Source organism: Suncus etruscus, chromosome 15, assembly GCF_024139225.1.
Source record: "Suncus etruscus isolate mSunEtr1 chromosome 15, mSunEtr1.pri.cur, whole genome shotgun sequence".
Classification (NCBI taxonomy): domain Eukaryota; kingdom Metazoa; phylum Chordata; class Mammalia; order Eulipotyphla; family Soricidae; genus Suncus; species Suncus etruscus.
Window position 1 is genome coordinate 53,582,399 of NC_064862.1, and position 17,673 is coordinate 53,600,071.

At 42.9% G+C, this 17,673-nt stretch overlaps 1 protein-coding gene across 2 annotated transcripts in view; it reads right to left on the bottom strand.

The window, feature by feature from the left end:
* Positions 1–17,673, bottom strand: part of SGPL1 (sphingosine-1-phosphate lyase 1) — a 74,491-nt gene that overhangs the window by 10,291 nt on the left and 46,527 nt on the right. For both annotated transcript variants that reach the window (XM_049789148.1, XM_049789147.1), the window contains exons 6-8: positions 12,980–13,056; positions 9,951–10,079; positions 2,456–2,544 (exon numbers count right to left, since the gene is read on the bottom strand). In XM_049789148.1, coding sequence (XP_049645105.1) covers positions 2,456–2,544; positions 9,951–10,079; positions 12,980–13,056 — 295 coding nt within the window. The remainder of the gene's footprint in view (positions 1–2,455; positions 2,545–9,950; positions 10,080–12,979; positions 13,057–17,673) is intronic.

The window sequence follows — 17,673 nt, forward strand, 5'->3', positions numbered from 1 at the left end:
AAAAACAAATATTTATTTGAAGGCACTGAGAAAGGGGAGGAAGAGGATGAGAGAGAGACAGAGAGACAGAGACACAAAGAGAGAGACAGAGAGAATGAGACAGAGAGAAATAATTAACACACTCCAGAGAGATGGATGGGGCTAGAGCAATAGTACAGTGGAGAGGGCACATGACAAATGTGGGTTTGATCCCTGGCACCCCGAGCCTGACAGTAATTCCTGAGTGCAGGGCCAGGAGTAACCCCTGAGTACCCTGAGTGTGAGCAAAAAAAAAAAAACAAAAAAACAAACAAAACACAGAGAAAGAAGATGAGAAGATCACGGGCTTCTCTAGAGGTGGTCAGAGCCCTGGTACACAGCCCAGCATGAAAGCAGGAAAGTGCACATCTCAGGAGGGAAGATGTGGGCCACCTGTGCTCGGGATCATGGATCAAAATAACACATGCACCATCTTAAAATTGACTCACTCCTTTGAGGGGGGGGCATCTCTACTAAGTACCAAGCAACAAAGATTTATGCTTGAAGCATAATGGATGTGGGGTCCCATTTACTCCTTTATTTGTTATTTGTGTATCCTCAAAGAGCTCCCAGAATGAGAAATTGATTCCCATCCTCTTGTCCCCTTTTGGGGGTAGATCTTGGTATGTTTATCGGCAGCAAATAATGCACACAGACAGGAGGGTTAAAGGGTAAAAGGTTGGTCCTTTGTCAGCCTGCTGCTAGCTCCAAAAAACACCTCGAGCCACCCAGCAAACTCTCCTAAAAGCCCTCGAACACCTCACTCCCCAACTATTTATTCCGCTCTCAACAGCGCCCCCACACGGAAGGTCTAAGTGGGACAACAGGCAAAGAATAATCTTTGTGTGTGTTGTGTGTGTGTGTGGTTTTTTGGGTCACACCCGGCAGTGCTCAGGGGTTACTACTGGCTCCAGGCTCAGAAATCGCTCCTGCAGGCATGGGGGACCATATAGGACGCCAGAATTTGAACTGATGACCTTCTGCATGAAAGGCAAATGCCTTAACTCCATGCTATCTCTCTGGCCCCGCAAAGAATAATCTTAAGGAAATGTTTTCATATACAACAGATGGGGAGCTGATCTAGGCTGCAATCATTCTATGTAATACATTCCTTAGTCATAGACACTGTGGGAAAAAATCATAAACTTAAACAGGATGATATAACACACTGCAGAGAGTCAAGTATCTATGGGTGGGTGCAACCAAATATCCAAAATGATCTTTATGGGGTGGCAACGTGGTCATTTAAAATACATTTGCAAGGGCTGGAGCAATAGCACAGTGGGTAAAACATTTGCCTTATACGTGGCTGACCTGGGTTCAATCCCCAGCATGCCATATTGAGCGCAAAGCCAGGAATAACCCCTGAGCACCGCTGGATGTGGCCATAAACAAATAAACAAATAAGTAATGCATTTCCAAGCTCAAGAGATGGATAATATGAGGAAGAAGACACTTGACATGCATGTAGCCAAGTCTGGTTCAAAGCCAGAACCATAGTGACCCCTGAGCACTGCCAAGAATGACCTCAGAGCCCCGCAAGGTGTTGGCCCAAATCCTCCCCTTCCCTCAGCCCATATACTGGATATTTTTCCTCCCAGAAACAACCTTAGCTTCCTCTGAACAAGCTAAGAAATTTCTTGTTTAAGCTTTAGGTTGTTTATAATAAATGTAAGAGAATCCAAAGTTGTGCTCCCTAACATTTTTAGGAGGACTTCATTCTTGCTTGAAGTAGCACACTACACAAAAACTTACTGTAGGAGCAGATATTAAATCTTTAACATGAACTGGTGGGTGGATCCACTTAGGATTTGGCTGAATGAAGGGATCATAATGCTAAGTGTGCAGGACAAAAGAACAGGACTGAAATCGCCAGAGGGAAAAAAACTTATTTACATTTTTTTACTTTTTTTCTTTTCTTTTTTCTTTTTCTTTTTCTTTTTTTTTTTTTTTTTTTGGTTTTTGGGTCACACCTGGTGGTGCTCAGGGGTTAATCCTGGCTTTGTGCTCAGAAATCACTCTTGGCAGGCACAGGGGACTATATGGGATATCGTGATTCAAACTACAGTCCGTTCTGGATAGGCCACGTGCAAGACAAATATCCTACCACTGTGCTATCTCTCCGCCCCCCCTTTTTTTTCTGTTTCTTATAGAAAATAGACTTTATATAAACTTTCAATTACATGGGGCTGGAGCGACAGCACAATGGAGAAGGCCTTGCATGTGGCCAATCCAGGTTTGTTTCCTGGCATCCCATGCGGTTCCCCCAACCCTGCCAGAAACGATTCCTGAGTGCAGAGCCAGGAGTAATGCCTGAACGCTGCCAGGAGTGTCCCCTCGAAAACAAAACAAAACAAAAAAACCTTTCCATTACATATCATAAAAGAGGAGGGAGAAGGTGAGAGGAACAGAGAACTTCCTGCACGGACATACATACATTTCTGGATTTTTGATCCCATTCTCAAAGGCCAGGTCCCGGTAAGCTTTGCAAGCCATGAGGATGCTTTCTGTCCCTCCAGAGGTGACCTAGAAGAGAAAAATGGCACATCTGTGAAGCAGGACCCACAGAGCCAACAGAAAACTTTCATTTTTTTTTAAAGAATTTTGTTTATTTATTTTGGTTTGGTTTTTGGGCTACACCCGGTGGTGCTCAGGGATCACTCTTGGCAGACTTGAGGGACCATATGGGAATCAAATTCAGGTCCATCCCAGGTTGGCCACGTGCAAAGCGAAATGTCCTACCATTGTGCTATCTCTCTAGCCCCAAGAGAAACATTTACTACTTCACTCTAGACTCTATCGAATACAGAAACACTTGGTAGGTTTTGTGTGCATGACAGCACAAAGGGTCTTCCAGAGAGGAGATAGGGTCAACCTTAATCTTGGATTAAGGAAGAGTTAAAACAACAAAGAATGTGTAGAAGTTTCATACTGTAAACGTAAAAAACTTTTTTTGTTTGTTTGTTTTTGGACCATACCCAGTGGTACTCAAGGGTGACTCCTAGCTCTGTGCTCAGAAATTACTCCTGGTCGGGGATGGGGTGAGGGGAGACAATATCGGATGCCGGGGGGGAATTGAACTTGGTTCAGCTGTGTGCAAGGCAAAAAACCTTACCCACTGTGTTATTTCTCTGGCCCTAACCCTTTTTATTTTTAATATTCATTCCAGCTTCCTAAGGGGGATAGAGGCATGGTGAAGAGATATGGCAAGGACAGGGGATGAAGGGTGTTTGACTTGCCCAAGCTGACCCAGGTTCCATCCCTGGCATCAAGGATGATCTACCCCGAGGCTTACCAGGAGTTATCCCTAAGCACAGTCAGGAGTAAGTTCTGAGCATCACTGGGTATGGCTCAAAAACAAACAAAAAGGAAAAAAAGAAAAAAGAGATGGAATGAGAAAGGGTGATGATAAAAGTTTCCAAAACTATCATCCACAACAGAAATACCAGTGGCTACAAGTCTGTTTGCGACATGCTATCCTCATCTACAAAGCAAGACATTGAATTTGGGCTCAGATCATTGTGGCAGGTCTGTGCCTTCCTTTGTTTAGAAATGAAAAGAAGGGCTTTTAGCTGAAGGCAGAGCTACAAACCTGCAGTGGCGTGCAACTGCATGCTGCAGTCCAGTGCCTGTGGTCTTGCCGGAAACCTCAGGATGTCACATGAGGAGCCAGATGAGCTGGCCAGGAAACCCAGCAAAGCTCAAGTCTGTGGTGGCTTCCCCGAGGTCTGGGGCATGAGCTGAGCAAGAACATTTCCAAATCCCTGCTGATCGCCTTCCTGTTTGTTGTTTAATCTGTTGTCTAGTAAGTCCATACCATCATTTGCTGGGCAAATCCTACTTACTCCATTAGCCATAACATCAGAATTCCCTTGCAATTTTTATTTCTCATCCCTGAATGCGGAGTTGAAACTCACTCCCATTACTGCCTGTTACTCCTGTACCTTAAGATAAAGCTGGCTTTAGTTGCACTATACGAGGACAGTAGCATCAATGTTGATTTGCTGGGTCAGCCAACTATTTCCTACAGTTATAATAAGTCTCACAAATTTGGGCCAGATTGAGAGCACAGTGGGGAGGGTATTTGCCTTGCACATGGCTGACCTGGGTTCAATTCTTGGCACCTTATAGGGTCCCCTGAGCCTGCCAGGAGTAATTTCTGAGCATCACTGGGTATGGGGCTCCCCCCCCCCCAAAAAAAAGGGGCAAAAAATCATCTAATCAATAATCCTTAAATGCAGGCCAAAAAAAAAAAAGATTTTGTAAGCCTTATAGGAAGTGAAATACAGTTTGTTATTCCTCCCTCCAAATCCTAAAAATGCTAGTCAGTGAGATGGCATAATGGGTATGCCTTCCCTGGGCTGGATTCCCCGTACCACACGGATCCCTGAGCACAGAGGCATGAGTGAGCCCTGAACCCAAACCAAAGGCAAACCAAATAAATCCTAGGAAAGAGATTGGTCGAGGAGCAAATGTGCACATTCTCATTCCTCCCCCAAGTCTTCAGGAAAGCAAGGAAAGGATGGTGGTTGGGGTTCCTTATTATCATATTAGTATATGGTGGAGCCAGTGCTCACAGAAGTAACAGAAAAGGGAAGTTCTCTAGACTGACCTTCAGAGAGAAAACCATGGGCACAGAATGGGTGAAACATGCCCCAAGCAAAGAGTATCCATCACTCCCTTTGACAAAGTCGGGAGATCCTGTTGGGAAAGTTCTTGCAAAATACAAGGAAAGACCTATATATTCTCAGACAGTGGAACAAAGCTTTGACTGGACCTTGCTCTGATCAGCTATTCAGACAGAAAATCCACTATACACCAGAACAAAATAAACCATCTAGAATCACTTGGCTTAAAAAGGAGGCAAAACAAAAGAAAATGGCACCTAACTATGCAAACATAGTGTAACCCCCACCCCCCAAAATCAAAATACAAAATAAACCCAATTCAGAGTTAACAATTTAGAAAAGAAGAAATTGGGGGGAGGGGGCACATCTGGAATGCTCAAGGTTTACTCCTGGCTCTGTGATCAGAAATCACACCTGACAGGTTCAGAGACCAGATGGAATACTGGGGATTGAACCTGGGGATAGAATCTTGGCTGGCTGTATGCAAGGCAAATGCCCTGCCTGATGTGCTATCACACCAGCCCCTCTATTTTTAAATGCCGGTTAGGCATGGACTAGACCTTCCCATCTCAGTCTTTATAACTCTTAATTGCTATCTTTTTGGATTTCACTCTAGGTGCTTTTTCTTTGTCTTGCTCCATAAATGTGACTTAGAACCATGTAAATATTTTACACTTATTAAAAAAAAGGGACAAATAACTAAATCTGGGTCTAAAGCAAGAAACAGACAATGAGAGTCTGAACCATTTCATCAAATATAAATATTTCATCAAAGAGAGGAAACAGATTAAAAGGTCGGATGACATGCCTGCTCTTGCATGTACCTAAACTGCCAGGGTTGGCTCTGGTCAACCCATCACCAGATGTGAGAACAACTGGGTAGGCCTACTGCAGGGTTGGGCTTAAACATTCAACTCCTCAGATCACATGGTTGGGAGTAGCCCTGCTCCATAAAGTCCCCTGAGTACATTTTGGACCCCCTCAACCCCATTCCCCAGCCCAAAAATAAAAGTTTTCCTCCTCCCCTCTCTCCCCAAAAGGGGCAAAGGAAAGAAGAATGATAACTTGAGGGGTTGGAACATAGCATAGTGGGGAGGACATTGTCTTGCAAATGGTTCAATCTTAGGCAGCCCCATATGCCACCCCCAGCCTGCCAAGAGTAACCTCTGAGCACAATCAGGTGTGGCCCCAAAACAAACAAAAACAAAACAAAACAAAAATCAAAGAAACTCCCATTAAGCACAAAGAGGTCAGTTGAGTGACACTATAATGAATTTTAGCACTCACAATATTCAGCAAATCACTGAGCCTCCTTCAGACAGATGCTGATTTCCAGTTTTTAGCTAGCATAAACAATGCAGTCATGACTAGACATTTATGCCAAGAAACACATTCTCCTTCTAGGCTAGATGCTGGGCAGCATTTCCAGGCTAGAAGGTTCAGAATCTGCAACTATGAGATTAATCTGTTCGACCACTGTTTCCTCTATGGCTTCTTACAAGCCGAAGGCCTGGGATAAAAAAGCTCAGGGGCTGTAAATATATCATCCTCTCCCTTTGAAGTCCCCCTTTCCTGGCTAGACCATGCCCGGTTCCATTTTTAACACTTTTTAAATAATATGTTTATTTAAGCACCATGATTGCAAGCATGTTTATAGTTGGGTATCAGTTATAGAAAAGAATACCCCCCAACACCAGTGCAACCTTATACCACCAATGCCCCCATCTCCCTCCTCCTGCCTGTGTTCTAGATAGGCATTCTATTTCTCTCACTCACTACCATTGTCATGATAGATGTTTGTGTAGTTATTTCTCTAACTGCCACTCTTTGTGGTAAGCTTCATATCATGGGCCCAGTCCTTCCAGCACTCATCTCTATTGTCTCTGGGTATTATTACAATACTGTTTGTTGATGTTGTTGTTTTTGGGTCACACCCGGCAGCACTCAGGGGTTACTCTTGGCTCTATGATCAGAAATCACTCCTGGCGGGCTCAGGGGACCATATAGGATGCCGGTATTCAAACCACCGATCTTCTGCATTCAAACCACCGACTTTCTGCATGCAAGGCAAACACCACAATACTGTCTTTTATTTTTCTTATATCCCACCAATGATTCAAACTATTCTGTGTCTATTTCTCTCCCTCTGACTTATTTCACTCAGCATTATAGTTTCCATGTCCAACCATGTATAGGAAAATTTCATGACTTCATTTTTCCTGATGGCTGCATAGTATTCCATTGTGTATATGTACCAGTTTCTTTAGCCACTCATTTGTTGTTAGGCACCTGGGTTATTTCCAGATTCTGACCATTGTAAATAGTGTTGCGATGAATATAGGTGTACAAAGGGCGTTTTGTATTGTGTTTTTGTGTTCTTAGGGTATATCCCTAGAAATGGTGTAGCTGGATTACCATATTTGCCAGCGTATAAGACAACTGGGCGTATAAGACGACCCCCTAATTTTGCAGTTAAAACATAGGTTTAGGCCTATATTCGCTGTATCAGACAGAACGTTCCCGTGCTGCATGTGCTGCATGTGTTCCTGTGCTCATGTACCACAGTGAGCCAATCACAACAAGCAAAGGTTCAGAGCTTATACTGTAATAGACTTCCTCTCTGACTCTGGCCAATCTGAGCAGGCTTTTGACAGTGTAGATTCGGGTCCAGAACATTGTCTAATTTGCATGCATCAAAAGCCTGCTTGGATTGGCTGAGTTAGAGAGGCGGTCCGAGCAGCCTTGCAGTGATTGGTGCAGGATCGAGTTGGAAAACTCGTTTTGTGGCAAATTCAGACAATTTTTGTTTAGCGGCATATTGAAACATTTTTCGGGATATACTCGGCGTATAAGATGACCCCCAATTTTCGGTTGACTTGTTTCAAAAGTCATCTTATATGCCGGAAAATACGGTATATGGTAGCTCAATTTCCAGTTTTTTGGAACAATCTCCACATTGTTTTCCAAAAAGGCTGGACTAGATGGCATTCCCACCAGCAGTGAATGAGAGTTCTTTTCTTCCCACATTCCTGCCAGGACTGATGGTTCTTGTTTTTTATGATGTGTTTCAGTCTCTATGGTATGAGATGGTACCTCATCATTGTTTTGATTTGCATCTCCCTGATGATTAGTGATGTGGAGTATTTTTTCATGTGTCTTTTGGTCATTTGTATTTATTCTTTGAAGAAGTGCCTGTTCATTTCTTCTTCCCATTTTTTGATAGGGTTAGATGTTTTTTTCTTGATAAGTTCTGTCAGTATCTTATATATATTAGATATTAGCCCCTTATCTGTTGGGTATTGGGTGAATAGTTTCTCCTGTTCTGTGGATGGCCTTTGTATCCTAGTCACTATTTCCTTTGAGGTGCAGAAGCTTCTCAGTTTAATATAGTCCCATTTGTTTATCTCTGCTTCCACTTGTTTGGACAGTGATGATTCCTCCTTGCCGATGCCTTTAGTCTCAATGTCATGGAGTATTTTACCTAAGTGTTCTTCTATAAACCTTATGGTTCTGGGTCTCATGTCAAGGTCTTTAATCCATTTGGATTTGACCTTTGTGCATGGTGTTACATGGAGGTCTGAGTTCACTTTTTTGCATGTGGCTGACCAGTTGTTCCAATACTACTTGTTGAAGAGGCTTTCCTTACTCCATTTTGTGTTTCTTGCTCCTTTATCAAAGATTAATGGATTATATATCTGGGGAACATTCTCTGAATACTCAAGTCTATTCCACTGATCTGAGGTTCTGTCTTTATTCTAATTCCTGTTTTAATGACTATCGCAATTCCTTTAAGGATACCCAAGACAGTCTTCAAAGAAGTGGATCAAACACCCTTGAAATTCATTTGGAACATAAAAACCCATGAATTGCTAAAGCAACCCTTAGGAAAAAGAAGATGGGAGGAATCACTTTCCTCAACTTTAACAGTTTTGGCTTTTTTTTTTTTTTTTTTTGCAAAGTGTCTGCCAGGAATGACAGTCTTGTTAGCAAGTGAATATTTAAACAGGTTGATTTTTCATGGGGCCAACCTAACAGTAAGAAATAACACTTGTTATGGGGATGCTTGGATAAATCTGCAGGCTCATCAGTAACTAGGAAAAAAAAAAAAGCCTGGGGCCAGAGAGATAGCATGGAGGTTAGTGTTTGCCTTGCATGCAGAAGGACGGTGGTTTGAATTCTGGCATCCCATATGATCCCCTGAGCCTGCCAGGAGCGATTTCTGACCGTAGAGCCAGGAGGAACCCCTGAATGCTGCCAGGAGTGACCCAAAACACAAACCAAAAAAAGGAAAAAAAGCCTGTTAGGAGCAACACTTCCAAGGCATTCTGGATAAACCTATCAATCCTGCATCAGCAGAGCATTCATGCTGTCTAGAGAAGGGGATCTGGTCCAAACAGCCCAAACCAAGAGTTTATCCATTACAGTCCAGGGAAATTATCAAGCATCCACTACAAAGGATGTTCGTCTTTAAATCTAAATCCTCCTCCCTGTTCCTTTATTCTAAAGTAAAACTCGCTATACAGCAAAATAATAAAAGTTGATTTCAAGATCAAGTAAAACTACCAGTATATTTTTATAAATGGGGTATGAGAGGGTCACACTTGCTGATGCTTGGACTTTCAAACACCAGCAGATTTAGCCTCAACACTAAATAAACAAAACCTATAGAATAGTTTGTAAAGTCATATAGATAAATGGGTAGGTAGACAAGTAGATGGGTGAAGAAAAAGGAAAATAACAGTAAACAGGAAAATAATGTTTCTAAAACATTGAAAAGAAAAATGTCTAGAAGATATTCACTAAGATTCACCCAGATGCATCAAGTGTGAAAGGAGACAAATGTGGCACATAGCCAAGAAGATTCTAGCCATAAGTGAAGGTCATGATGCACACAGAGAACTTGCTGAGTGCAGGAAGCAAAGCCACTGGGTTACAGGTAACCCAAGATGTTGACCATTTATAGGTTAAAAAGTTTTAAATATAAAAATGATGAGTAGGGGCCGGAGTGGTGGTACAGAGCAGTAAGGCATCTGCCTTGCCAGCACTAAGACGGGCCGCAGATAGATCCCCCAGCGTCCCATGAGGTCCCCCAAATCAGGGGTGATTTTCGAGCGCACAGACAGGAGTAACCCCTGAGAATCACCCAAAGAAAACAAAAACAAAAAAATGATGATTAATATTTTTAAACTGCTATTATTCTGAATCTTCTTTATGAAGGATCATGTTTCTTGCATAATACAACAGTTTTCACAACTTCTATTTTAAACTGAAAGATGTGACTTGGGTCTACTTGTTTATACTCACACATCCACAAGAGTCTGGGCCGCCATTGAACAGGGAACACGTGATCCGCACAACCTCTGCCTCGATTTTACGAAGTCCTGGGAAAATGTCAGGATGCAATGGATTGCTCCAAGCGAAAGCTCCATAAGCCTGCAAGGAAATAAAAGGCAGATGTGAGTGATGTCTGACTAATAAGTTGCATACACTAAAGCAAAAGCATGGGGCCGGAGAGATAGCATGAAGGTAAGGTGTTTGCCTTGCATGCAGAAGGTCGGTGGTTTGAATCCCAGCATCCCATATGGTCCCCCGAGCCTGCCAGGAGCGATTTCTGAGTGTAGAGCCAGGAGGAACCCCTGAGCGCTGCCGGGTATGACCCAAAAAAAAAAACAAAAAACAAACAAACAAAAAGCAAAGGTGTGATTCTAAACGCTGAGAACATGGAAACACATGTTCTCCAACCTAAAGAAAATTCAAACATAACAGAGGAGGCAGACATGCGAGTAAACAATAATGTGGTAAAGAACCGATGTGACTTTAAAAAGAACCAACTAAAACACTAAATGGACTAGTTTTGAAATCTTAACTCTGCCTCTCAGTGACAGCTGTTTTATTAGTCTCAAATGACCTCTCTGCAGCCCAGATTCACCAAGTGTAAAAGGAAACAAACGTGGCACATAGCCAAAAAGATACTAGCCAGAAGTAAAGGCCGTGATGCCCACAGAGAGCTTGCTGAGTGCAGGAAGCAAAGCCACTGGGTTACAGATAACCCAAGATACTTGTCCACTATGTGAGAGGCTTGAAGTGGGGAGGAACAAGCATCCTGGGTAGTCTGGAGAGGTCTAGAGGGAAAGATTGAACATGAACAGAGCAGCTGGAATTAAGAGAAGTAAAGCACAGAGTAAGAGCACAGTTTACTGGGGAGAGGAAGATGATGGGCGAGGAGTGGAGAAGGAGAGGGAGGAGGAGGAGGAAGAGAGAGAGAAAGAGAAAGAGGAGGATAAAGAGGAGAAGGGGAAGAAGTAAAAAGAGGAGAGGTCCAGGACCCAAACTTGGTAAGAGGTCCCCACCTGGTGCCAGAGAGATAGCATGGAGGTAAGGCGTTTGCCTTATATGCAGAAGGACAATGGTTCGAATCCCGGCATCCCATATGGTCCCCTAGCCTGCCAGGAGTGATTTCTGAGTGTAGAGCCAGGAGTAACCCCTGAGCGCTGCTAGGTGTGACCCAAAAACCAACCAACCAAACAAACAAACAAAAAAAGAGGTTCTCACCCAACCAACGTGGGGGCTGATTCCTGCTGTGTGATTAGGCACCAGAGAGCCATTATAAAGGACTGTTGCCCTGTTCCCTCTCTTCTTTCTGTGGGAGGCAGCCCAGAAAACACCAAAGAACATAATTTCTCCAGGACCCAAACCTGGTAAGGGTGGGGGCTGATTCCTGCCATGTGATTGGGCACCAGAGAGTCATTATAAAGTTCTGCTGCCATACTCTCTGCCTGCTTTCTGGGTGGAGCCAGAGGAGCGCGGCCATCGGCCATCCGCTTTGCTCCACCGATGTGCGCATCTTTTAACCCTCAAACCCCACCTCAGCACATAGTAAAAACCACACATCACAATGGGGAAACATCACAATGGTGAAACAATGCAGGATAATCCCATGAATATAGAATAAAGATGGCTGCTCTGATAACCTGAAAAGTACCAAACAGCTAGGTATCCTCCTCAGATAAGGTGTTTAGAGAAGAATAATAGAGGATGCTCATGGAGCTCAAAGAAAGCATAGACTTGAATGGAACACAAGTAAGAATCAAGAGGATATGAAGATTAAAATTAGAAAACTTCATACTGAAAAAAAAAAGAAAACTTCATACTGAAATAAGAGGTCTGAAAAACTCGGTTTATGAATTGAAAACTTCAATGGAAAGTCTCTCCACTGGAGTAACGGCAGCTGCAAACAAGGTCAGTGTGCCAAAGAATGAGATGCAGAACAACTCCACACAGAAGAGATTGGAAGAGAACCTTAAAAAAATGATCAGACAATGGTCTAAACTACTCAAAGAATGTGAACAGATGAAAATAGAAGTTTTTGATAAATCCAACAGAAACAACATAGGAATCATTGAAGTCCCGGAGACACAGGAAAAGAATAAGAAGAGTTTGAGGAAGAGTAAGAAGAGGAAGAGGAGGAAGAAGAAGAAGAGTAAGAAGAAGAAGGTGAAGAAGAGTAAGAAGAAGGGGAAGATGAAAAGGAAGAAGAAAAAGGAGGAAGGAGAGTAAGAAGAAGGTGGAGTAAGAAGGGGAAGAGAAAGAAATAAAGGAGGAAGAAAAAAAAGAAGAGAAAAAAAGACAAGAAAAGAGGAGGAGGAGGAAGCTAAGGATGTGGTTCACTTTGTAGAGGAGATGGCCTATATATCTCAATGCCTAGATTTGATCCCAAATGATCTCACAATCATGCTCTATCATTCTCACAACTTGTATGAATTCATGTATATCTGTATGTATAAAAATATGTGATATACTTGTGCATGCTCACATCTAATAAAGCAACTGTAAAAAAATATAGGCAGGGTTGTGGAGAAGGAGGGAGGGGCAGTGGTTGTGAGAGTGTTGCACTGGTGAAGAGGGGGGTGTTCTGTTTATGACTGAAACCCAATTATAATCACGCTTGTAATCAAGGTGCTTAAATACAAATTTTAAGGTTGTGAGCTAACAATAATAAAAAAAAAAGAGGAGAGGAGAAAGAAGAGGAGGAGAAAGAGGAAGAGGAAAAAGGAGAGGAGGAGGAAGAGGAAGAGGAAGAGGAGGAAGAGGATGATGAAGAGGAGGAGGAGGAGCCGGGCCTGTCTATCCCAGCAACCCACTTTGGACACAGGTAGAAACCTAAATCTCATGCTATTCATAGACACGATGTTTTTGGATGACCCCGGGGCATGTTCGTCTATGTTTAAGTGATAAAAACCTGTCTAAATATTTAAGTCATCACAAAAGGGCATCAAGAAACAGGGTTAAGACACCGTGCAGAGCTCAGGCCCTGCATGGGACCAGAATCTCACCTGTACCAGGAGCTCCGTCAGCTTCTCCTCCCCATTGTACACAGCGCCTGACGCTCGTCCTTCTTGCCAAAAGACATCTGCAGAGAATGTAAAGACCAGGGGGTCAGTATACAGGGAAACCTTGCAAGGCAGATCCTCATAATGAGCAGGAAGAAATCCCTCTGAGTAGTAAAGAATAATGATTTGGGGAAAGCATATTTTTAGATCAAATCAAGAAAGAATTCCAGGGGGCCAGAGTGGTGGCTAAAGCAGTAGGGTATTAGCCTTGCACACGCTAATCTAAGACAAACCGCAATTCGATCCCCAGGCATTCCATATGGTCCCCTAAGCCAGGAGCAATTTCTGAGCGCAAAGCCAGGAGTCACCCTTGGGCATCACCAGGTGTGGCCCAAAAAGCAAAAAAAAAAAGGGGGGGGGAAGAATTCCAAGAAATAACACCCTGCCTGTAAAATATCTTCAGTCCCATCAAAGGTGTGAAAAAGAAATCCAGCAGCCTCTAGGCTAGTAATAATGCTATCTGGATCTGGGTCCCAATATCCCCCTTGATTTCACTCATTTTCTCATCTATCTATAACTCAGTTTGGCCCTTCCAGACAATTCCTCCTTCCATCCCTTCCTACTGCATCACAGGAAGCAGAATTTGTAGGAAAAAAAGCAAAGTATAAAACTTCAGTCTACACTGATCAGAGCTGGTGACAAGATACCAAATTCATGACTAGACAAATCACAGTGAAAAATCCTGGGCCCAGGATCCTCATTCAGAGGCAAGCACCTGCTTCCAGCTATTTAGGATGAAGCATGGGGATGGGGGGGCGCAGTGAGGAACAGGACCCTAGGCTCGATCTCAAAGGGGCTTGTGAGCCAGTACAACGGTAAAAGCTGCCTTGCATGCAGCTGACCCTGGTTGGATCCCAATACTGTATTGGGTCCCCAAAGCCCTGATAAGAGTGATCCTTAAAGCAAGGAGCCAGGAGTTAAGTAAGCTTTGAGCACAGCTGGGTATAGCCCCCAAACTAAAACCCAAACCAGCAAAAATTCAAAAGAAATTATTCCTGATCAGAAAATAAAACTAAGTTTCATCTTTCTGTCTCCAATGCACCCCCAGAGTCATTCCATATTACATATATATTAGGTCCTTTTGTGAGAACATGGCTGTGCATCATTTAAGGTGGACAATGAGAAAACAGTACAGAAACACCCCAACTGAAAAGGACTCTAAAATCAGTACTTCTGGGGCTGGAACAATAGTACAGTGGGTAGGGCATTTGCCTTGCATAAAGCCAACCCAGGTTCTATCTCCGGCATCATATGGTTCCCTAAGCACAGCCAGGAGTGATTTCTGAGTGTAGAGCCAGGAGTAAGCTCTGAGCACAGCTGGGTGCAGACTAACTTTGACATGCTGCCAGTCTGCTATGCCTTACTTTAGAGCAGTGCTTCTTAATTATTTTCTGTCATACCCCCCCTAGGAAGAAGAAAACATTTTTTGCACCCCCTGTGCGACTGTAAGTAGTATCTTTATTAAAAAAAAAAACTTTAATCTGCAAAACAAAAATATATAAAATAATTTGAGCTGATTTTTTAATCAGAGGTGATGTTTGGATTAATGGCTACAATGAGCTTGTTTTGCAATGTATAGCGGAGTTTGAAGCAGGACACAGCAACTCTCAGCTCCAGAAACATACAGAGACATAAACACAGGACTTAGCTTGTTATGACAGTGTTTGCCGAGGTCAAACGTGCTCCCCTTTACAGAGTCTCTCGCCCCCCCTCCCGGGGGGTGTGCCCCACTATTTGAGAAGCACTGCTTTAGAGGCTCTAGTCTGTGCCAAGGATGTCTTCAGAGCATTGCCTGCCAAACTTTTTAAAATAGGCAGCATGGATTCACTTCCAGTTCTTGGGTACTCCAGCGTAGAACAATGAGCAGTGACTCAAAAATGGAAGAAAAGAAATATGGTGGTAATGACCAGCCTTCAGAAGACAGGAAGTGTCGGTGGTACAGATCCCATAGTGAGCACCCCTGCTTTCTGGCACCATAAATATCAGACTGTGCCTTGTTTTATTACCCAACATAAAAGCCCCAAGCACACATAAATGAGATATTTTAAGAACTTGTAAAAATACATTGTGGTACTTTAAATGGGATCTTAGGGAGGGAAAGGACATTAGTGAGAAAAACTAGTGAACTAGATAAATAATTGAGTATTATAGAAACATTAATTGGGGGGGGTGGGCCACACCTAGAAGTGTTCAGGGGTTACCCTGGCTCTGCATTTAGGAATTTACTCTGAGTGGTACTCGGAGGACCATCTGGCATGCTGGGAATTGAACCTGGATTGACCAAGTGCAAGGCAAATGCCCTACCTGCTGTGCTATCCTTCTTGCCCGTGCTATCCTTCTTGCCCCCAACACCAATATTTTAGTTTTGCCCTATCTATTAAGCTGATTTTAGATGTGAGTAACATGGGAAGCTGGACAGAGTATATGAGAGACCTCAGAATTGTCTTTGCAAATTTACTATAATAGGCCAAATTTAAGTGTTTACTTTTTCGTTTTTTTATTGAATTACAAAGTTCTTGATGATTGAATTTCAGGCATTCAATATCCCATCCTCCATCCCTTCCAGTGTCCAATTCCTTCCACCAAAGCCCCCAGTTTCCTTCCCATCAGCCCACCCTAAGCCTGCCTCTATGGTAGACACACTTCTCTCTTTCTTTTCTTCTCACCCCCACTTTTAGGCACTTTGGTTCACAGTACTGTTACTGAGAGGATGTGATGTCATACATGCCACTTTACCTCCTTTCAAGACCTACTCTTGGTCCAGAGTAACCCCTGCCTCCTCTACTGCCTCCTCTTACCAAGCTAGGGGGTTCCTGCCCTGATCTATCCCACCCCCACACCCTAACTCTCACCCCAACCACAAGGGGCAATCTTCTTACTAAGGACCAGTTGTCATGTTTTCCATTTTTCTTTTATAATCAACTTGGTTTTCTTTGATGGGATTCATGGTGAATTTTTTTGTTCTTTAATTTCAATCTTTTCCAAATAACATAGTGAAGATTTATTTAGTTTTAAATAAAAATACTATATAAAAAGATAAATGATGATTAAATTTTTCAGAAATCTTTGCATACAAATTTAATTGTTGCCTTTTATCTTGTAGAAAATAAGTTACAAATTATGACAGAAACAAAATCAAACTATGTAGACAGAAGAAAAATACAACAAAGCCCTATTATTATGAGTTTTATACTACATATAAATGTTTTCCATTTTTATTGCCTTTGAGAGTTAGTTGTTCCCCAACTTATGTTTCTTTGAATCTTTTTGTATCATTCCTCTCCCCAGACTCACTTTACTCTGCATGGCAATCTCCATAAGGCTAACTTTTTAAAACTGCTTTAAAAACATAATAGTATGTAACCAATATGTGTTTGTGTTAGAATTACAAGTAAAGGGGCCAAAGCCATGGCACAAAGCAGTAAGGTGTCTGCCTTGCTGGCACTAGCCTAGGATAGACTATGGTTCGATCCCCTGGCATCCCATATGGTCCCCCGAGCCAGGAGTGATTTCTGAGTGCATAGCCAGGAGTAACCCCTGAGCGTCACTGGGTGTGGCCCAAAAAACAAACCAACAAAAACCAAACGAACAAAAAAGAACGAATTACAAGTAACATTTACTCAGCACTGTATCCAGGTATTACACATTCACATATGAGATTTCATTTAACATCTTGACTCACCCTTTCAGGTAAACACTATTACTAAACTAAGTCCTCAGTTAACATTGTCAACAGGGCCTGGAAAACTGTGGAATTGAACTTATGAGAACTTACTGAAAAGCATAATGACCAACAAGAATTAAGTTCTTCTGGGCTATTTCTGGGGACACACACATGGACATTCTCATTCTCTCTCTCTCTCTCTCTCTCTCTCTCTCTCTCTCTCTCTTTATATATATATATATATATATCTTTCTGTATCTCTCTCTTTGTATCTCTCTCTCTGTATCTCTCTCTCTCTCTCTGAACTTCTCAATAAATACCCTAAAATACTGGCTCTAGTTCAGAGGCAGGGGTTGTCCCAACAGCTCTGGAACAGTGGGACACTGCCAGAAAGAGTGTCAACCCCGCACAGGGTCATCCCTGCATCCCCACACTCAGGCTGTGCCGGACGCACAGATGAACCTAATGAGTGTGTGTCTCTGGGATACAGGAGGGAACCAAAGTACCAGCAACCTGAGGAACCACACAAACTCCACAGAGCAGGCCTGGTAAGTAAAAAGAGCAGCATTATTCAGGGTTCTACTGTCTCCCCATTGTGGAGCCAGTAATTGGGGCACAGAGAAGTAACTCACCCACCCAGATCATCCTGTAAGTATGATTCCATATACAGGCTGATTCCACAGGTTGGCTTTCATTTAACATTAAGCTTCCCTTAAGTGGCTTGTGTGTTTAATATATAAAAATACTAATATTATGGGGGGCGGAGGGCTGACACAAGTGGTAGGGCGTTTGTCTTGCACACGCTAACCTACAATGGACTGAGGTTCGATCCCCTGGTGTACCATATAGTCCCCCAAGCCAGGAGCGATTTCTGAGCGCATTGCCAGGAGTAACCCTTGAGCATCACCAGGAATGCCCCACCCCCCAAAAATACTAATATTATGATAGAGAAGGAGAAAGGAGTGAAAAATCT